A 21,665-nucleotide genomic window follows, 5' to 3' on the forward strand; every position below is an offset into this window, starting at 1 on the left:
TCCAGCTCTGTTGAGACAGCATGTTGATTTTCAGCGCACCTCGTGGTTGATTTCTGCATGTCCACCAGAAATGGACAGAGTTGCGAGCCAAGGGCTGCCGCCTGGTTGGTACCTGTGTGTGGGGTCGGTCCGGCTGAGGTCAGGAGCAAACCTGTATTTTCTAAGGGACAGTGCTCTCCTTTGAGGACCTGTTCTGGAGACCTTTTTTTTTTCTTTTTTTAATAACCATAGAAACTACTTTGATGAAAAGGAAAGAAAGCTCTCAGAAACATGTACTTGTCAACCAGTGTTTCATTAGACGTACCTTTTACTGTCTTTGGAGACCACTCTCCGTGGGCTGGACGCGTGTTCAGTTATCATTATGGAAGTTGGAGCTGAAGACCGCTTTCCTCGGTAAGTATTCCTGAAGCCAGCATAAGAATTCTTCACTGTGCTGGGCCTTCCCAGGGTGTTTGACATCAGGGTTATCTGTCCCTGGAGTAGCCAGTTTGATGGTGGTTGTCACGCCAGGTCTTGCTTTCCGTGGCTGTGGATGCCTGCTGCCTGCAGGCCCTGCCTCCTCATCCTCCTTGCTGCTCTTGGATGTCACTTCCAGCACCTCCCCTCCCAGAGTTGAGCTTCTGCCCTCCGTGAAGAAGCAGTGGGTTGTCCCTCGCCTGTGCCAGAAACCTTCATGTGACACATACGTTGGCGCCTTTGCTAGAATTGTCATTGGGTCCAGAAGCATGTCTATGTAAAATTACATTTTTCCAGGTCCATGAGTCACCTCATCACGTTTTGTTATTTAAAAACTTCATGTTTGGGCTTCCCTGGTGGCGCAGTGGTTGAGAATCTGCCTGCTAATGCAGGGAACACGGGTTCGAGCCCTGGTCTGGGAAGATCCCACATGCCGCGGAGCAACTAGGCCCGTGAGCCACAACTACTGAGCCTGCGTGTCTGGAGCCTGTGCTCCGCAAGAAGAGAGGCCGCGATAGTGAGAGGCCCATGCACCGCGATGAAGAGTGGCCTCCGCTTGCCACAACTAGAGAAAGCCCTTGCACAGAAATGGAAGACCCAACACAGCCAGAAATAAATAAACAAATGTGGGGTTTAAAAAAAAAAACAAAAAACTTCATGTTTGAGATTTTATTCAGTAGTTCACTTGTCAGTTTTGAATTAAAAGCAACATTTGCCACTGTTCTGTGCATCTCCGGTTGTCTCCTTGAGCCTCACTTGGCAGGAGGCTGGGCGCACAGGTGAACTTAGATGAGGTCGATAAACAGGCCCACACTTGGTGGGACAGGTGCGGTGGGGGTGGGGCACGACAGAGACAGGCGGTGCTCTCCCCTCCCCTATCCCGTTGGGCAGCGATGGCCCCCGGTGGGCCTGTGACCAGGCCATTTGGAAGCAGTGCTGTAGTGCCTGGGACGGCGCTGTGTGAAGTGCTGGCTCTTTCTGCTTCCCCTCTCTCGTGTGTGTCCCTTTGGGTCACACAGTCCTGCTGCTCCTCAGTCCCGGGCCTGAGGGTCTGCACTTGGAATGACCCTGCAGGCCCAGGGAGTGCTTACCCCTTGGCTGTGTCTGGGAACCCTGTGAGGTTCTCGGTGCTCCCTGGGCACAGCTCTCGGTCATCGTGCATCTGGCCTGGCTGGTGAGGACAGTCCAGGCCTATCTTGGTTCTTGATGGGTGTCAGCCTGGTGACTGTGACCTCTTCCTCACTTACCGCTGCCTTCGAGGACAGAAAGTTCCAGCTAATCTCCATGGGAAGTTATTGAATTTGATTACACTTCTGTTAAGATTGTATGCTTTGTTTATAGGGACAAATTATTAAGGTACTGACTGACCAGAGAGCTTGGTCCAGCCCTTGGTACCTCTCATGAGATAGAATGTTTATGAAATGCATAAGGCACGCTTGACTTATTGCGACCCATAGAGCATTCAAGAAAACAGCAGTTTGCCGTAACTAAATGGTGCGCCTTGGACTCCCATTCCAGCTAGAGAGCCTATACTGCTGGTCATGTTTGTGCTGTGTGCCACATTTAAAAAGTCAGATTCTCTTAGATATTTTTTACAAAGCCAATTAGTCATATTCTCCTAGTATTTCACTGACACTGTGCCTTGGGTTAATTCCTTCATATTTGTATACCTTACCTGAAGTGATAATGATCTTGACAGACCGATAAGTAAAAGAAGCTTGCCCTCTCCCAGCTGTGGTGCAGCTCCAGAGTTGGTGGTGGCTCCTTGGTTGGGAGCTGGCATGTGGTGTGTCTTCTGGGGTGACCCTGCCTGAGCTGGCCTTCCCGGGGCTGGCCTGCCGTGTGGAGCCGAGGTTTATATGGCCTTTCGGGGACTGCCCAGACTCCTGCCTGTTCTTGCCATCTGCTGCCTCACTTCTCCACCTCCGTGCTCATCATGTTTGGGTCACAGGATGTTCCGTCTAGATTTGTTTTTTACTTACCTTAAGATGAGCGTCTCTGTCTCCATCAACTTTTCTCTTGTGGTTGAGCTGTCACCCTCTGCAAACCATTGGTTACTGTGTGCTCGCCTGTCTTCCCTGTTCTTGGTGCACTTTCTACAGGCTTATTCATAGTTCTCTGAAGTCTCCCTTCCCTATTTTTTTTTTAAAATTATTTATTTATTTATTTATATTTATTTTTGGCTGTGTCGGGTCTTCCGTTTCTGTGCAAGGGCTTTCTCTAGTTGCAGCGAGCGGGGGCCACTCTTCATCGCAGTGCGCGGGCCTCTCACTGTCGCGGCCTCTCTTGTTGTGGAGCACAAGCTCCAGACGCGCAGGCTCAGTAGTAGTTGTGGCTCACGGGCCCAGTTGCTCCGCAGCATGTGGGATCCTCCCAGACCAGGGCTCGAACCCGTGTCCCCTGCATTGGCAGGCAGATTCTCAACCACTGCGCCACCAGGGAAGCCCCTCCCTTCCCTATTTTAATGGAGAGAGAAAATTTTTATCCTTTATGAACAAACATATACACAGTATAAGAAACAGCTTTGTATGGCCACAGTCCCTTAGCTATTTAAATTTATAATATTAAGTGTTCAGTTGTTTTCAATCTGCTTTTATGTTGCCATGTTGATATACTTATCACCTTGTGTATTGTTGCAGACTCATGATTTTTCCCAGTTTCAGCTTATTCTAATTAGCTGTACTTATGTTTGCAGGGTCACAACATGGCCAGTAACGACCCCTACAGGCTAGCTTTCCTGCCTTTTCCTCCTACCACATAACGCCTCCTTTTCAGATGTAGCAAGGGATTCCAGGCCTGTGTTGATTGTCTTATTCCTGTTCCAAGATGTGGAGTCAAGTGCTCTCCTGGATTCCTGTTTTTTTTTAATATCTTTAGTACTCAATTGTACCTTTTTTTTTTTTTTTTTTAAATGAGTAATGGGGTGTTTTTGTTTTTTTTTTTTTCCTTTTTTTGGCTGCGTTGGGTCTTCGTTGCTGTGGGCAGGCTTTCTCTAGTTGTGGTGAGCAGGGGCTACTCTTCGTTGTGGTGTGCGAGCTTCTCATTGCGGTGGCTTCTCTTGTCGCGGAGCACGGGCTCTAGTCCTGCAGACTCAGTAGTTGTGGCTCACGGGCTCTAGAGCACAGGCTCAGTAGTTGTGACGCACAGGTTTAGTTGCTCCGTGGCACGTGGGATGTTCCTGGACCAGGGCTCGAACCCGTATCCCCTGCATTGGCAGGTGGATTCTTAACCACTGTGCCACCAGGGAAGTCCTCTCCTGGATTCTTTTAATGGGCAGTACTATTAGAAGCAAATCTGGGTGCTCCGAGTTTATTTCATGTTGTTCTACAACAGTCTGGTGATGAGTAGGCTAATGATGTCACTGCTAGAACAATTTAGACTCAGACTGCAAAAGAGTTTTTTTTTTAATGGTTGTGGGCACAACTTTTATGTATTTCTGATTTAACTTTGACATTCTCCTTTCTTAATGTCCATCTGAATATTCAACTGTATATCTATCCACTTTAGTATTTTTGTGTATCTCACTGACAACTGTTGTGTTGTCGCTTTGTTGGCAAATTACCATATTGCTTTCCAAAAACGTTTTAACAGCAGCACGGGTTTATGGTGCCAGCCACAGTTGTATGAGTATACTTGCTTTATCACAGTCTTGCCAGCATTTGGTGTCTCTGTGTGTTGCCCACATACTTAATCATAATTCTTATCTATTAATTCACCCCCCCAGCCTCCTTCCTGTAATTAAAAATGTACAGCACTATCTCCGGTGCTTTAACTTTCTTTGAATACAACACACATTTTCGGCTCTTAGTTACTTGTTTTTTTTTTTTTTTTAACATCTTTATTGGAGTATAATTGCTTTACAATGGTGTGTTGGTTTCTGCTTTATAAGAAAGTGAATCAGCTATACATATACATATATCCCCATATCTCTTCCCTCTTGCGTCTCCCTCCTTCCCTCCCACCCCTCTAGGTGGTCACAAAGCACGGAGCTGATCTCCCTGTGCTATGCGGCTGCTTCCCACTAGCTATCGGTTTTACATTTGGTAGTGTATATATGTCCATGCCACTCTCTCACTTTGTCCCAGCTTACCGTTCCCCCTCCCTGTGTCCTCAAGTCCATTCTCTAATAGGTCTGCGTCTTTATTCCCATCCTGCCCCTAGGTTCTTCATGACCCTTTTTTTTTTTTTAGATTCCATATATATGTGTTAGCATACAGTATTTGTTTTTCTCTTTCTGACTTACTTCACTCCGTATGACAGATTCTAGGTCCATCCACCTCACTGCAAATAACTCAATTTCGTTTCTTTTTATGGTTGAGTAATATTCCATTGTATATATGTGCCACATCTTCTTTATCCATTCATCTGTCGATGGACACTTAGGTTGCTTCCGTGTCCTGGCTATTGTAAATAGAGTTGCAATGAACATTGTGGTACATGACTCTTTTTGAACCATGGTTTTCTCAGGGTATATGCCCAGTAGCGGGATTGCTGGGTTATATAGTAGTTCTATTTTTAGTTTTTTAAGGAACCTCCATACTGTTCTCCATAGTGGCTGTATCAATTTACATTCCCACCAACAGTGCAAGAGGGTTCCCTTTTCTCCACACCCTCTCCAGCATTTATTGTTTGTAGATTTTTTGATTATGGCCATTTTGACTGATGTGAGATGATATCTCATTGGAGTTTTGATTTGCATTTCTCTAATGATTAATGTTGTTGAGCATTCTTTCATCTGTTTGTTGGCAATCTGTATATCTTTGGAGAAATGTCTATTTAGGTCTTCTGCCCATTTTTGGATTGGGTTGTTTGTTTTTTTGATATTGAGCTGCATGAGCTGCTTGTAAATTTTGGAGATTAATCCTTTGTCAGTTGCTTCATTTGCAAATATTTTCTCCCATTCTGAGGGTTGTCTTTTCCTCTTTTTTTTTTTTTAATTAATTAATTTATTTTTATTTATGGCTGTGTTGGGTCTTCGTTTCTGTGCGAGGGCTTTCTCTAGTTGCGGCGAGCGGGGGCCACTCTTCATCACGGTGCGCGGACCTCTCACTATCGCGGCCTCTCTTGTTGCGGAGCACAAGCTCCAGACGTGCAGGCTCAGTAGTTGTGGCTCACGGGCCTAGTTGCTCCGTGGCATGTGGGATCTTCCCAGACCAGGGCTCGAACCCGTGTCCCCTGCATTGGTAGGCAGATTCTCAGCCACTGCGCCACCAGGGAAGCCCTGTCTTTTCCTCTTGTTTATGGTTTCCTTTGCTGTGCAAAAGCTTTTAAGTTTCATTAGGTCCCATTTGTTTATTTTTGTTTTTATTTCCATTTCTCTAGGAGGTGGGTCAAAAAGGATCTTGCTGTGATTTATGTCATAGAGTGTTCTGCCTATGTTTTCCTCTAAGAGTTTCGATAGTGTCTGGCCTTACATTTAGGTCTTTAATCCATTTTGAGTTTATTTTTGTGTATGGTGTTAGGGAGTGTTCTAATTTCATTCTTTTACATGTAGCTGTCCAGTTTTCCGAGCACCACTTATTGAAGAGGCTGTCTTTTCTCCACTGTATATTCTTGTCTCCTTTATCAAAGATAAGGTGACCACATGTGCGTGAGTTTATCTCTGGGCTTTCTATCCTGTTCCATTGATCTATATTTCTGTTTTTGTGCCAGTACCATACTGTCTTGATTACTGTAGCTTTGTAGTATAGTCTGAAGTCAGGGAGCCTGATTACTCCAGCTCCGTTTTTCTTTCTCAAGATTGCTTTGGCTATTCGGGATCTTTTGTGTTTCCATACAAATTGTGAAATTTTTTGTTCTAGTTCTGTGAGAAATGCCATTGATAGTTTGATAAGGATTGCATTGAATCTGTAGATTGCTTTGGGTAGTATAGTCATTTTCACAATGTTGATTTTTCCAATCCAAGGCCATGGTGTATCTCTCCATCTAGTTACTTGAGTTTTTTTGATGTCTATCCTTTGTGCATTTCTTTGTTAAAAAAAGTCTTTAGGATTTACAGATTTGAATGAGATCTTATATATAAATTAATGGGGTCATATATGATATAGCTATTTTTATAACAGTTTATTGAGATATAATTCATATACCATACAATTCACCCATTTACAGTGTATTTCAGTGGCTTTTAGTGTATTCATGAGGTTGTATATCCCCATCCAATTCCAGGACATCCTCATCATTCCAAAAACAAACCCATTAGCAGTCACTCCCCATTCTCCCCTCCAGCCCCTGACAACCACTAATTTTTCTTCCTCTATAGATTTGCCTATTCTGGACATTTCATATAAATGGAATCATACAGTATGGGGCTTTTGTGTCTGGCCTTTTTCACATAGCATAATGTTTTGCATGTTCATTTGTTTTTTAGAATGTGTCAGTATTTCCTTTTTATGGCTGAATATTCAATTTTATAGCTAGATTACATTTTGTTTATCCATTTATCCATTGATTGTCATTTGCGTTGTTTCCACCTTTTAGTTGTTATGTATAATGCTGCTATGAACATGCTTGTACAAGATTTGTGTGGACCTATGTTTTCATTTCTAGGAGTGGAGTTGCAGGGTTATGTGATACCTGTTTCCTTTTGAGGAACTGTTGTAATGTTTTTCAACGTGGTTGCACCATTTGACATTCCTACCACCAATATGACGGTTCCAATTTCTCTGCGTCTTCATCAGCACTTGTTATTATCTTTTTGATTCTAGCCATTCTGGTATGTGTGAAATGGAATCCCATTGTGGCTTTGATTTGCATTTCCATAGTAACTAATGATGTTGAGCATCTTTTCATGTACTTATTGGCCATTTGTATGTCTTTTTTTGAGAAATGTTTATTCAGATTTGTTGCCTATTTTTTAACTGTGTGGTTTTTGTTTTTTTATAATTTAGTTGTAAGAGTTCTTTATATAGTCTGAATACAAGTCCCTTATCAGATATATGATTTGCAAATATTTTCTCCCTTAATTGGGTTGTCCTTTCACTTTGTTGGTGGTGCCTTTGAAGCACAAAAGTTTTTAAATTTTGATGAAGTCCCTTTGAACTGTTTTTTTCTTTTGTTCCTGTGCTTTCGGTTTCATATCTAAGAAACCATTGCCAAGATCATAAAGATTTACTCCTACATTTTCTTCGGAGAGTTTTCTAGTTTTATGTCTTACATGTAGATCTTTGATCCATTTGAGTTAAATTTTGTTGTGGGAAAGGCATCCAACTTCATTCTTCTGCATGTAGATATCCAGTTGTCCCAGCATCATTTATTGAAAAGACTGTCCTTTCCCATTAAAGGGTCTTGGCACTCTTGTCAAAAATCGATTGGCCGTAGACATACGGGTTTATTCCTGGACTCTGTTCCAGTCACCCATGTGTGTATCCTTATGCCAGTACCTCATTGTTTTCTTTCTTTCTTTCTTTCCTTTTCTTTTCTTTCCTTTCCTTTCCTCTTTATCTATCTTATCTATTTATGGCTGCGTTGGGTCTTCGTTGCTGCGTGGCCTTTCTCTAGTTGTGACAAGCAGGGGCTACTCTTCGTTGCTGTGTGCGGACTTCTCATAGCGGTGGCTTCTCTTGTTGCGGAGCACAGGCTCTAGGCACGTGGGCTTCAGTAGTTGCGGCGCGCAGGCTCAGTAGTTGCGGTGCACGGACTTAGTTGCTCTGTGGCATGTGGGATCTTCCCGGACCAGGGCTTGAACCCGTGTCCCCTGCATTGGCAAGCGGATTCTTAACCACTGTGCCACCAGGGAAGACCTGCACTACCTTGATTATTATAGCTTTGTAATGAATTTGGAAATTAGGTAGTGTGAGTCCTCCAGTGTTCTTTTTTGAGATTGTTTGGCTATTCTGGGTTCCTTGAATTTCCATATGAATTTTAGGATCATCTTGTCGATTTCTGCAAGGAAGCCAGCTTCTTTTAATAGCGATTGCATTGAAAAAATTTAAAAACTTGTTAGGTTTTTGAATTTGTTTAAATAACTAAAAAACATAATTCTTTAATTTGTTTAGAGGTAAGTTTGGTGTGTAGTGAGCAGTTGGGCTCTAAATCAGTTATTTTTCAAATTGTTAAGCAGTTATTCCACTACTGTCTTTTTTTTGAGCAGCTTATTTCTTATCAACTATATCTTTTATGTGTAGTTGGCAATTCTTGGGCTCTTTTTTCCATTAAGTTATACTTCTGTGTTCCAGGATTGCTAGGTTAAAATTCTATTTAGTTGTGGGATATAGTTATTATTTATTTGTTTGTTGGTTTATTTCTGCTTTGGATCTTCGTTGCCACGTGTGGGCTTTCTCTAGTTGTGGTGAGCGGGGGCTACTCTTCGTTGTGGTACGCGGGCTTGTCATTGCAGTGGCTTCTCGTTGTGGAGCATGGGCTCTAGGCGTGTGGGCTTCAGTAGTTGTGGCTCGCCTGCTCAGTAGTTGCTGCTCACAGGCTCTAGAGCGCAGGCTCAGTAGTTGTGGCGCACGGGCTTAGTTGCTCCGTGGCATATGGGATCTTCTCGGACCAGGGATCTAACCCGTGTCCCCTGCATTGGCAGGCGGATTCTTAACCATTGCGCCACCAGGGAAGTCTGGGATACAGTCTTAAGCTAGTCTGTTTGTTCAAACCCTGAGTGCCTTCTGTGTGTCTAGCCTTATATTAAATGTGAGTGGGTGAGCAGGGGAGGGGTTCTGGGATGGGAGACACCGTGGTCACAGGGTTGGACCAGCTTTCTCTGTGGACAGGGCCACAGATGATGTTTAGGCCAGGCAGTGTGATGGGAAGGCCAGCTGGCCATGGCTGGGTGGGGGTGGGGGAGGTGTTGGAGAATTACGCAGTGCTGAGGGAGAGGGTGAGGGCAGGTAGGTTCTGGGTGGTGGGGTCCGTGGGCACGCAGGACAGGGCAGGGTGGGATTTGAGCGGGGAAGGGACTTGAGAGAGGAGGGCAGTGGCCCAAACTGCATGGCAGAACATCAGATGGCCTGCCCTGTGCTTGGTGGTGTTTCAACGATGTCAACACTTTAGTTTATACGTTTAGGAAGGGTGAGCCACTTTGAATCTTACCTCTTTTTTCCTGTGTCCACCAGTATGACACCGTTCCTATTCAGTCCAGCGTGGTATTATGTTCCTGCCCGTCCCCATCAATGGTGAGGACCCAGACTGAGTCCAGCACGGCCCCTGGCGTTCCCAGCTGTGGTAGCAGGCAGGGCCCCACCATGGACAGCACCGCGGCCGAATCCCGGCCAAGTGCCAACTCGCTGCAACACGCCACACAGCCGCCACCACAGCCTCGGAAGAAACGGCCAGAAGACTTTAAATTTGGGAAAATTCTTGGTGAAGGCTCTTTTTCAACAGTGAGTATAAGCTGCTGCTGTTTATCGAATGAGGGTGTTTTCCTTGGGAATACTGGCCTTCCTCGGGACTTGGAGCTGGGGGACTAAGACACCACAGTGGTGTTCTACCCCAGAGGAGGGTCTCAAACCCTTGGGGATTCCTCTCCTGTTGTGAAGGTGACTTGGGGCTGGCTACCACCAGGCAGATCATGTGGTTTAAATATCTAGCTCATGATTTTGTAGGGGAAAGCTTTAAAAGGCATTTCATGATCTTATTTTTAATTTTCTCAAAAAATGCAGTTAGATTGTATTCTAACCAGGCGTCAGCAAGTTACATTTCATATCATTGTGTCCTGTTAGCAAGGCCCTGGGAAGCTTTCCTGTTCCTTAGAGTAAACGTTAGTGTTGGTGTATCTCTTCATAGTTTTGGGTAAACATTTAACGACCTTTGTTATTTCTCTGTTATTTTTAAAATATAAAACAGTACACCATTGACATTTGCTAGCTTCCAGATTTTTGTGTCCACAGTTTCATGGACAGAATTACTATCACAGCACTGTCACGTCACACTCAGGGTAATTCTTTTTGTTACCTGAGAGAGTTTTACCTATCTTGTGGTATTTTTCCTCTTAAAGCAAAGATATGAAGGTTCAGAGCTGCCCTTTGCTGAGTTGGAGGCCTCATGTGGCTATGGCTGGGCCAGAGGCTTGCTGCAGGCTCGGGAAGGCCAGAGCCCCTGTCCCCTGGCCAGGGCGCGCAGTCTTAGTCCGTGCCTTCAGAAGAGACAGATCCTTGCCGCCGTGGTCTCTGAGCTGGGCCCAGCATGAGCTGCAGCTCGTCACGCCAGCAGGGTTCCTGAATAATGAGACTTTCTTGCCTGGCCTTTGTGAAGAAACCTCGTGTGAAATTTGTTTTCCTTTTCTTTTTTTCCATTTATGAAATATTTCAAAATACAAAGAACATGACATACTGGGGCTCACCCATGTTCCCAACATCGTTTTAAGTGTTAACTTTTGCTCCTTTTACATTTTTAATTTAGATTTTTTTTATTGGCAGTTTTTAAGTTAATGAAAGAATTGGGCCCTCATGATAAAAACCTTCAACTTTGAGGATAATCCCCAGTAGGTCTGGTACTCACAGGTCCTTTCAGAAAGAAAAAACTATTTTGAAAAGAATCTGGGGTGTTCTGCACAGTTACTTACACGAGTCCAGTAAAAGAAGAAGTGTTCTCTCTCCTTTTCTCAGCTGTACTTCATTGAACATTTATATTGACTGGAAAATGAGGATGTATTTATGAAATTCCCCTGTGTCCCTGGGTTTCCACCGTGGGTAAAAGTAGGTGCCATCTGTTCTGGGTGACAGACTCCTGATGTAGAAAAGCCCCAGCTGAGATTCTTGTCATCCCTGCGCCAGGGTGGTGCCCAGGAAAGTGCTGTGAGCCTGGAGCCTCCTTTCTGGTACTGTTTGGAATCCTGCAGCCTTGGGTCTCAAATTATATGTGCTACCCTCAGTTCCTTCTCACCATTCCTGAAATAGAGACAACTTAAAATGAGGTTTCCAGGGGAGGCAGCTCCCAGGCTGGATCCCCAGGCAGGACCTTCATGTGATGGAGCCTGCGCTGGAGAGGGGGAAGCCTGGTCCACTGCCGCCAGCTACCTGAGGGTGATCCTGACGTCTCCTGCCCCTGCAGTTGGCCCGGGCCGTGTGGAGGGACATAAGGAAACTGCATAGAATATGCAGAGTTCACACAACAGAAAGATGACATAAATATCTTCTTCAGATAGGATTCCATTAAATATTAGTACTCAGTGTTTTTCTTCCTTTTTCCTACTTACGTAGCTAGTGCATGCTGCTGTGAAGAAATTTAGCGTTACATGGGTACATAACCTAGAGAAGGCCAGCCCTTCCCCAGCCCACTCTCCTGGACTCACCAGCGCCTGAGAACAGTCCACACAGGTTCCTTCCTCCACAGAGATCTTTAAGATCTTTCCACTTGAACACATATAATCCGACCTTGTTCTTCTTAAAAACTGCAGGGTTACACACAGTGCTTTTCCAGGGTCACTTCTGATGAGCTTGGTGAAGAATTCCCTAACGGGATATAACTTACAACCAGGGGCCTCCAGAGGTCTTCCCGGAGGCTCTGGTATTTCCCGGGAGTCAGCAGGTTTTCATCTGCTCTCTGGTCCTCGGCTGTTTCCTGAAGGTGTCTCAGGAGAGGAATTTGCACCAGCTGGTGGTGGTGGGGACCACCCCAGCTCACTGCCAGACTGGGCTCATCAGGCATTTGGAAGTCGTTACTCAGGTTGTGCCCAGGGTGTGTTTGTGTAGAAAGTTCTTTTCAGTGTGTGTGAGGCCCCACTGGTGCTCTGTCCCCGAAGTCGAGTGTAAGACCGGGCTGTGCTGTGGAGAGGGCACAGGGGGTGGGGGGCGGGTGTATGTGTGTGACTGCACGCTGGAGGGAGGCGCTTGTCTGCTGGCCGCGGTTCCTGTGCCCTCAGTAGCAGGGATGGGATTTACAGCATCTGAGAGTGGCATCAAGTGAAATGCAACTATTATTTGTAAAAGCCCAAATTCAGGGTGGCCTTTTGCAATGAACATGTACTGGGGACCTATCCATAGAGTTATTTTCTGAAGAAATTCCCAGTACCCACCTTGTGAAGATATTATTTGCTGCTTCTTCCTACTGTTTGTGTGAGGGTTATGCTGGTCGTAAGATGTTCCTGAATATATATTTCACTGCATGAGGGGGGACTGTTGGCATCTGATGAGGAACCTTCTGGAAACATTTGAGAGATACATGTGTTTCCTTTAACTATTAGGACACATTAACTTAGTCATTGACACTCAGCTATGTTTGTTAGCACAGGACCAAAAATACTTAAAATGTAATTTCGTGGTGGGGGCGGGGTAGCCTGTGTGGTTGGTTGCAGGGTGACTTGTGAGACTCAGTGCCCTGGTTACATTGGGTGTTTTTTTCTCTTCTTTTTCCCCCTTTTCTTCCCAAACCAGGTTGTCCTGGCCCGAGAACTGGCAACCTCAAGGGAATATGCTAGTAAGTAACTAACTCCAGCGAGCTAGGATGCTCCAGTGTCTAGGATGCAGGAACAGCGCACCTCTGGGTACGCGGCCACCTGGCTGCCCAGCCCCTGGAGGTTTCTGTGCTGATTTCAGGGGACAGGACACTGTTGGTCTTAGAGATCATAAATCTGGTGGGTGCGTTTTGTGAAAAACTTTAATTTTTATCTGTTACTTTATGAGTTGTGTCTTTAGTGTTTTCTTACCATTTCCAATTGTAGTAACTTGCTTCTCTCTTAAGTTAAAATTCTAGAGAAACGTCACATTATCAAAGAGAACAAAGTCCCGTATGTAACCAGAGAGAGAGACGTGATGTCGCGGCTGGATCACCCCTTCTTTGTTAAACTTTACTTCACATTTCAGGATGATGAAAAGCTCTGTATCCTTTGAACAGTCAAAGCCTTCTGATATCACGCCAGTGACCCCTTATCGTTTTGGAACCATGACCCCGTTTTTGTTTTCACAAGTAGCCCCTTCCCTGGAAGGGAAAAGGGTAGCTTATTCTAAATACAGACGAATTCACATCACTTTGCTTTGGGACCCCCTGGGATTGCTGACATTCACTGAAGTAGAACATTACTTCAAGGGAGATCATCACAGTCATTTTTGAGGTTTTTTGTTGGTAAGCTTCATATCTAAAGGATCATTATTTTAATGCTGTTCTTGCTAGACATTTATTTAAAGGCATGCCCTCATTCCTTTTTAATCAGCATCCTTGGAGTATCTGTCAGGTGTCAAATCCAGTGCTCAAAGCAGGGAAGTGAGAGAGAGGAAGAAGGATCTTGGGCATCCGGGGCTCCCGGGAGGTGGGCACCTTTCTGCCCTCTTTGGCCCTGGGTTGTGGGGTTTGGTTGGAAGGAACATCTTTCTCAGGCTCAGCTGCCAGGTAGAAAGTCTAGGGAGTGACCCACAGGAGCCCAACCCTTTCTTTCTGTATCCAGGACTTGTCCTCCCAAATACAGCCCCTCCCCAGGGCCCTCCAGCCTCCCCCACTCCCGCCCCTATGGATGTCTCTGATCATCCAGTGCCTGGCTCTCCAGGGCTGTGCACACTGCTTCTCCAGCTGCTTCTCCTGCAGGGACGTCACATCCTGCTGATTCTTTGTTTTATTTCAGGGCATCTCATGTTCCCTGACTTCTCCTCTAATCCCTGGAGCACTTTTTTTCTTTCTTCTTTGCTCAGGGTTCAAGGAGACAGGGCACCGTGGCAGTCAGGGTGGGCCATATCTGTGTCGTCAGCTTGTCTCTGGGCCATTCATCATACAGCCAGGCCCGCCAGGTCTCCTCACTCCCCAGCCCCTCTCCTGCAGTTGTTCTTCCAAACCGGGACTCCCTCAGCCCCCGTTTGCCCAGAGACTCTGTCTTCAATCCCAGCAGCTGCTCTTAGCTTCTTCTCGACGAGGGAGGTCGAGCTGCCAAATGGAGTTGAGAGCTTGTTCAAGTGTAAACCTCAGTCTGTGCATCTGTTCTTTTCCTCCTGCCCTTAGGTCTCCAGAGCCCCTTCCCCTCACCCCACCACCTGCAAAGCTTGGCTTCCCCATCCCACCTGTGGGTGGGGGCCTGATCTTAACCCCCTTCCCTCCCCCTCTCTCCTGTCTCCACACATATTCTTCTGGGTTAAAACTTTGCTCGATCCTGTTTCCCCTTTAACACCATTTTCTGGCTCCTTCAACTGTCAGCTGAATGTTTCCTTTTGTTTATTAAGAAGTCCTGGTTGAGTGCCAGGTGATGGGAACATGCTGGTAAATGAGGTGAAGGCTCTGCGCTCATGGGGCTTGCATTTCTGCACAGGAGTTAGATATACACAGGTGATTAATGGCTGTGTGATAGACACTGAGGGAACAAGAGTAGTAAGGCCAGGTAGGAGTTGGTCGGTGGAGAGTTGGATCAGCTGTTTTAACTTGGTGGTCTGAGGAGACGACGTCAGCACGAGGCCTGGGCAGAGCAGGGGCAGGTGTGCGTATGCGTGCGGGGTACAAAAAGGCTGGGCAGGGGTCAGCTCCTTGGGCCTCGGAGTCCCGGCAAGAATTTTGGATTTTTTTCTGAGTGTGGCACAGAGTCCAGGAGGAGGGTCTGGAGCAGGGTAGCTGTTTGCTCTCACTCGGGCTGCTGCTGCAGGGAAGGCTCTTGTAAGTGAGCTGGGAGGATGGAGTCAAGCTGGCTTGTGGGTGTGGGGCCTCAGAGCTGGGTGCACAATGGTCCTGTAATTGATGCATCCGTTGATCCTTGCTACTTGAGGCCTGCGTGGGCTACTGCGTGGCTGCCTGCAGAGCCTGAGGAGTCAGGTTGGTGTGCAGATTGGTGGGGGGTGGGCTGGGGTGTCGGTGGGCCGGAGGGTGCCCAGCAGGGAAGAGTTCCAATGAGTGGAGAGAACAGAGTTCCAGGGGCCATGGACCAGATGGTTTCCGGTGGAGGGTGCTGGCTGCCCTGCCAGATAGTGCCAAGTGGTCAAGTAGCTGGGCCCTGGCCTGACCTGTGGATTGCTTCCCATGCAAAGTGTTGTTGAGAGTGGCAGTCTGGGGGTGGGGCGGAGGGCTCAATCGAGAGAGAGGCAAGGAAAGGCAAACAGAGTGGGTTTTTCCCAGTGGTTTCACCGTAAAGGGGAGCAGTAAAGTGGTCTAGTAGCCAAGAGCATGTGGGGCAGGGAGGGGGGTTCCTTGTTGGTTTGTTTCAGGTCTTTTAAAGTGTTTGCCTCTCCACCTGGCTTCAGCATCACCCCATGTCCCCGTCTGCTGTCACTGCTCATGCAGCAGCCATCAGTGACCTATCTGTTCTGTATCTCACCTCTGAGGCCACCTAGACCTCTTGCTCCTTGTGCTCCATGGCACCCATGTGATTGTGCTTCTCTTTGAGCCTGTGGGGCTCTCTGGCTGCCAGATTTCCTGGAGTCCCAGGCCTGGGCTTCCTACGGGGCCTGGGGAGAATAAGTCTTGTTGGTTGGGAGGCTCCAGCAGGTCACACACACTTGACTTCATCTTCTCCCAAGGTCATGTTCAGTAGGATCAGGCACTCAGAGGCTAGATGAGTGAGCTCGCTGTCTGATTTCAGACGGGATTGGCCAGAGTAATGCAGGTGGAGGGGACTCTAGGTCACTATCCAATGGTGTCTGTTGCTTTTGACATTTTAAGACAAATTTGAAAGCCTGTGGAGATTGCAAGGGCTCACTTACCTCTGACAGGAGCGAGACCTGGGGACTTCCGCTCCACTGAAAATCCTTTGTAGTATACAGTGTGTTGAAAGATAAAGAAAAGGAAACACTCTGCCTGAATAAAAGCCCCAGTGTGCACACTATCCTCCTTTTAGCCATAATTTACACATTGGGGAGAGAGGGGAGCAGCTCCTCCAGCGACTACAGGGCTAAGCACACTCTCAGGACAGGTGAGGCAGAGCCTGGTGACACCCCTGCAGCAGACTGAAAACAGGCAGGTAGATCCATGAGGGGCCTCCTGGGCACTGGCAGCCTCTTTGCCCTCTGGAGGTTCAGTTTGACCAGACTCAGTCCCTGCTCCCCAGAGAGGGCTGAGCTCAGAGAAGCCCTCCCTCCCTCCTTAGGTGCAATGCAGGGCTGGGCACCGCAGCCAGCCAGCCAGGGTGCCTTTCCCTCCAGCAGGGATGAAGGCTGAGGGGTTTCAGAGGCTGTTGCTCTGCTAACCTGCGTTCTTCCTCCACCTCCCACCTGCCTGTCCTTCTATGTCCTCTCTTGCAGCTTGGGGACAGGAACAGCACACTAGACCTCAGGAAGCTGGGCTCCGGTCCTGTCCCTCCTTGGCTTTGTGACCTTGAGTCAGTTGCTTAACCTCTCTGGGCTGGGTTCCTCTGCAAAGCGCAGGCGTTGGGCTCAGCAGGCTCTCAGGCTCTGCCACAGGCCTGATCTGTGCTCATCGTCCCAGGAATTCACTCGCTCCCTGTGAGAGAGCAGCCTCCTCTCACTGCCCTGGGGCCTTAGCTGTGCTGAGCGAGGTAGAAATGTTCTAGGGTGTGAAATGGACCACTGAGGTCTGAAAGAGTGTTTCTGGGGAATGAGGAACGTGTGTGGTCAGAGAGAACATGGGCTTGGAGCCATGATCCTCGACATGTCATGTTCAAAACCTGTCGGTCACTTAGCGCCACAGCCGAGCAGAGAACTAGAAGTGTCCCTTACACAGGAAACAGGAACTCAGGGAGTGGTCAGATAAGGGACAAAACCTGTGAAGCCAGAAGAGGCCCTGTGGCCATGGCCGAGCCTCTCACGTGGGCTGCTGGTTTCTGGGAGACTGTGCTCCTGAGTGGGGAGGCTCTGCGGCCGGTCCAGGTCCAGGCGGGGCCCCTGCTTGGGGTTGGGTGGGCCAGAGTCTGCAGGCTGCTGGTGAGGAGGCCACGGATACCAGCCTTCCCCGAGGAGGGATCAGAGCAAGGAGAGGAGGGAAGGGGCCCTGGCAGAGACCCTTTGCATTCCCTAGAAGTAAGGTTGGTTTTGGGCTTCAGCTTCCTGTTAAACGTTGTTCTAGTTGGAAGGGCTTGGGAGGCCACAGGTGGGGCTCGATCACAGGCAGGTTCGAGCAGCTTCAGTTGGTGGTCTCTTCCCTCCTGGGCCGCAGCTTCAGGCATCTTCTTTGGTGGGAGATGGCAAGTGCCTTGGCAAACAGAAGCCAGATGGGACACCTTGAGCACAGGTCACCCCTTACCCCCTCGGAGCCGATGCTCAGGGCGGGTGAGGACTTGGGTCACCCTGTCCTTGGCTGCCAGGGAGTGGCGGAGTACCTGTAGATTTCCATTAAGAGGTGCATATGTTCGGTGCTTCCAGGAGGAAGCAGTTATATGGGATCCATTTATAGTTTCTCCTCTTAGAAAAAGGGAGAACAGAAGTAAAACAAATTACACTGCAGTGGTGTCTGAGGGAAAGATGACTGTGTTGCTCGAGTCTCTCCCCAGTGGGGGCCCAATAAATAGATTGAGTTTATCTATTAATGGCATTTCTCTTACAAAACTTGTCACTTTATACTTGGGAAGGAGCATTCATTTGAGGAACCTTGACGTGAATGGACTCAGCACGGCATGTGGCGTGTGGTTGGTGCAGGTTGGAGGCTGTGTGCTGATGGGGGCGTTGGGGCCACAGGCCCTGACCGCCATCTCTAGCGGCTTCCCTTCACTGAGCCCACAGGTGTCTTCTGGGGATGGGGGGTCCAGAAGGGGCAGTTGGCCTGAGAGGCACGTGTTTTTGTGTTGTTGGTGAGAAACTCACTCTGGGACCCTGTCCTGGAGCCAGGGATTCCCTGCAGACCCAGTGCTTGCGGTAGGATCTGGCTGGAAGAGGGGCAGCTGTCTCGGGCCACAGGTACCTTCAGTTTTAATTAATTTAAAAAATTGCTACTGGGCTGTTAAGGTCAGTTTAAAAGAAAGATTTTTGCTCTCTTCCTTAACTATTCAATGTTTAGACTTTGGCCTTAGTTATGCCAAAAATGGAGAACTACTTAAATACATTCGGAAAATTGGTTCGTTCGATGAGACATGCACCCGATTTTACACAGCTGAGATGGTGTCTGCCCTAGAGTACTTGCATGGCAAGGGCATCATTCACAGGTACCAAGCCAGGGGGCTGCAGGCTTTGCTCCCCAGGCCTGGGGGTCAGCTCTGGTCTCTTTTATGGAGGGTGGGATGCCTCATTGTGAGAATTAAGAAGAGTTCACATTACTCTGATGTTGAGAGACTGTGGACCTTTAATATCAGATGAAATTGGTCAGATGTCTTTTTTGCCAGATTAACGATTCTCTTAGCCACGTTGACTGGTGCTTTTATTTTGTCAGTTGTAGATTCTGTGTGTACTTACCATTTTCCATGATTTTCCGATAAAGTCAAATTGAAAGTGTTCATTTAAGCTTTTTTTTTCTTACTGATTTTTTTTTTTTTGGTGGTGGTAAAATACCCATAATGTAAAATTTACCGGGAATTCCCTGGTGGTCCAGTGGTTAGGACTCCGAGCTTCCACTGCAAGGGGCATGGGTTCAATCCCTGGTCGGAACTAAGATCCTGCCAAGCTGCGCGGTGCAGACAAAAAAAAAAAGAAAAAAGCCTAAAATAAAATAAAATTTACCATTTAACCATTTTCTCCCTCCCAGTTTTATTGAGAAATAGTTGACATATATATATATAAATTTAAGGTGTACATTTATTGCGTGATGATACCACAGAAGGTTTAAAGGCGCTTTATAGGTTAGGCATGATAGATTGTACTTCAATTAAAAGTTTATTGAAATGGTAGATGCAGTTATGAAATGATGTAATTTGAATGTCCTCATTATATGCAGTTGATATTTGTTCAGTGCTAACCTTAGACTTGCATTCTTGGTTGTTAGTCTGTAAAGATTATAGGTATTAATCAGTTCATTTTGGTTTTAGCAAAATTTAGAGTTTGTAATAATGTTACTGTTTTAAATATTTCATCTCAAACGTAAAAAAATCTGCTTTCACAGGGACCTGAAACCAGAAAATATTTTGTTAAATGAAGATATGCACATCCAGATCACAGATTTTGGAACAGCAAAAGTATTATCCCCAGAGAGTAAACAAGGTGTGTGTTTTATTTCTAGTAGATCCCTGCTCAGTGCTTAAATCAAAACCAACTTCTTAGAAACAGGTTGAATTGCTTTATGCTCATCATTAATGACAGTTGTTTGTAGTACCTTTGTTATTATAAAATGGATGCTTGAGTTTTCACAGGGGAAGCCTCTGCCTTTGGGCAGCTTTAGCTGAGGGTCTGGGTGGTGTGTGCCTGGTCTGGGGTGCAGGGAGGGGCTTCTCAGGCTGCCCGTGGTTGGTCCTCCTGACCTCAAGTGGTAGTAGGTCACCAGGCGCTTTCTGCATGTTGTCATAGGCCCTCGGATGCCCACTGTGGCTCACCCTCCCTAGTCATCTTCCTAGAAGATGCTGGGGTGCCACATTTGTTCCTGGTCTCCCATGCAGGGGTGCGAGGTCAGTGTGGTCAGCTCCCAGCTCTTCCTGTTGGCACTGTGGTTTCTCTGGGGTTGGGGGGTGGTATGCGTTATGCGCGCCCTCATGCGCGCGCGCACACACACACACGCGCGCACACACACACACACGACTGACCTTGTATCCCAGTGCCCACTGTCTGCCTGTCTCCTGTGCGCAGCTGCCAGGGGTGGTGGCCCAGGCACGCTGATTATAGTGAGGTTCTATAAGATCACAGAATGAGTTGGGGGCTGGTTTTTTTCTGCTGGTCAAGTGCATGTTAATCATTGCAGACCCATCTAACCACTGTTCCTCTAGGGTATTTCCTAGCCAGATTATGTACTGTGACAGTTGCTGGCAGTCCACCTGGGTCAGAAGAGAGCCCTGGGTATCTTAGCTACCCAGGGGCATCTCGGCCATGGTGGGGGTGGGGACATCTTGCTGTCCTTCAGGTGTTTGTTGAATGGAAATCATAAACTCCGAGGGTAAAAAAAATGGCAGTTTAACTCCTGAAAACTGTGTTCAAGTATTGGGGTAGAGAGAAGATAAAGCCCTTTATGGTGAGGGTTGGGGGAAACTCAAAGCCCCTGTGTGAGTTAATAAGTGACCTTGAAAATGAAACTTGGGTGTAGGGACAGGTGTGACTGTCAGAGCTACCCTGACCTGGGAGGCTGCTGCAGGGACCTCCACTCAGGGCATGTGCTTCTCTGCCAGGCTTGTGGGTACCCCTGAAAGAAGGACCTTGATGGAGAGCCCTGGGGGGACGGACATGCTAGGGGAGGGTAGAGGGTTTGTTGGTGGAAGAAAGATTCAGACAGAAGCATCCACTTCGCTGCAGCTGCTCTCGCGTGGAAAAGGGGAGCTGTGAGCGCAGGGCAGTGGTGGGGAGGAGCTGAGCCCCTCCGAAGAGCCCTCTAGCTCAGCTGCGCTGGCCTGCTCTGCCTCGGGCTTGAACTGAGGCCTGTTTCACAGCAGCTGCGGGGCTAACACCTGGGGTTTTGCTCCTCCCGGGCACGGTGGGCAGAGTCTTGACTCTGTGCTGCTGGAAGGGCCTGGCTGGGCCTCCATGGGTTGCCTTCAGCAGGGTGCGTGATCTTTCCTTTCCAGGCCTTTTCCCAGCCCTGTGTTTTCAAACTGAGGGTTCTTGTCAAGTCTGTCAGTGCTTTCATCTGTGCACAGACACTCTTTGAGTCACAAGACGGCATCTTGAATTCGGGAACTTTTCTGAGAATCTTAAAGCACCACCCTTTTGTGTTTGAAACAAAACTTGCAGTCAAGGCAGATGCTCTTACTTCTCAATGAGGCTTAGTCCTGGCGACGCTTACCTACCTTTGTATTGCACTTCCCACCCAGGGCTCCTGCCTGGAGATGCACTTCCTAACCCTCAGGAAGTCCTCCTGGCACCTGTGACATGCCCCAAACCTTGATCTATTTGACTCATTCCTATTGTATAGTAACATTTTGTTGGCAAGTAATCATGTTTTGATAGACATGGTATAACTCGTAACCTAAGCAACGTCCATGACAGAGGTGAACCAAACAGGAACCTGAATGTTCTTGCTGGGCTGCTGGGCATCTCGTGTGTGACTTGCCGCTGAGACCAGCCATCGCCTGCCAGTCAGCCATGGGAGTCACCCCCTCAGAGTCTGCTTGGTCCTTTTTTTCTTCACTTAGATTTCCTTCAGATCTGATATTTGGCACAGGCTCGTCCTACTGCCATGTAGCCATTAAAAAAATGTAAGAACTTAAATGCATTGGTGAAATAGTGAAATAAACCTGATTTTTAAAATCTTTCTGGAAGCAGGAGGCTAAAAAGTCCTTAACATTGTAAACCAGGCAGAACTATCGATACTTATATATACACAGTTGAGTTGGCTTTTTTTTTTTT

General features: G+C 47.3%; 1 protein-coding gene across 2 annotated transcripts in view; it reads left to right on the forward strand.

The window, feature by feature from the left end:
* The window catches only part of PDPK1 (3-phosphoinositide dependent protein kinase 1), an 80,501-nt gene that overhangs the window by 26,597 nt on the left and 32,239 nt on the right, over positions 1 to 21,665 (forward strand). Inside the window, exons 2-7 of one of the 2 annotated variants that reach the window (XM_068566048.1) lie at positions 232 to 393; positions 9,510 to 9,776; positions 12,768 to 12,810; positions 13,075 to 13,212; positions 18,247 to 18,391; positions 19,282 to 19,379. In XM_068566048.1, the coding sequence (XP_068422149.1) occupies positions 9,567 to 9,776; positions 12,768 to 12,810; positions 13,075 to 13,212; positions 18,247 to 18,391; positions 19,282 to 19,379 (634 nt within the window). In that variant the 5' untranslated portion in view covers positions 232 to 393; positions 9,510 to 9,566. The remainder of the gene's footprint in view (positions 1 to 231; positions 394 to 9,509; positions 9,777 to 12,767; positions 12,811 to 13,074; positions 13,213 to 18,246; positions 18,392 to 19,281; positions 19,380 to 21,665) is intronic. The other variant, XM_068566047.1, reaches the window with a different exon arrangement.

The sequence above is a fragment of the Eschrichtius robustus genome, chromosome 16 (genome assembly GCF_028021215.1).
Source record: "Eschrichtius robustus isolate mEscRob2 chromosome 16, mEscRob2.pri, whole genome shotgun sequence".
In the NCBI taxonomy this organism is placed as follows: Eukaryota; Metazoa; Chordata; class Mammalia; order Artiodactyla; family Eschrichtiidae; genus Eschrichtius; species Eschrichtius robustus.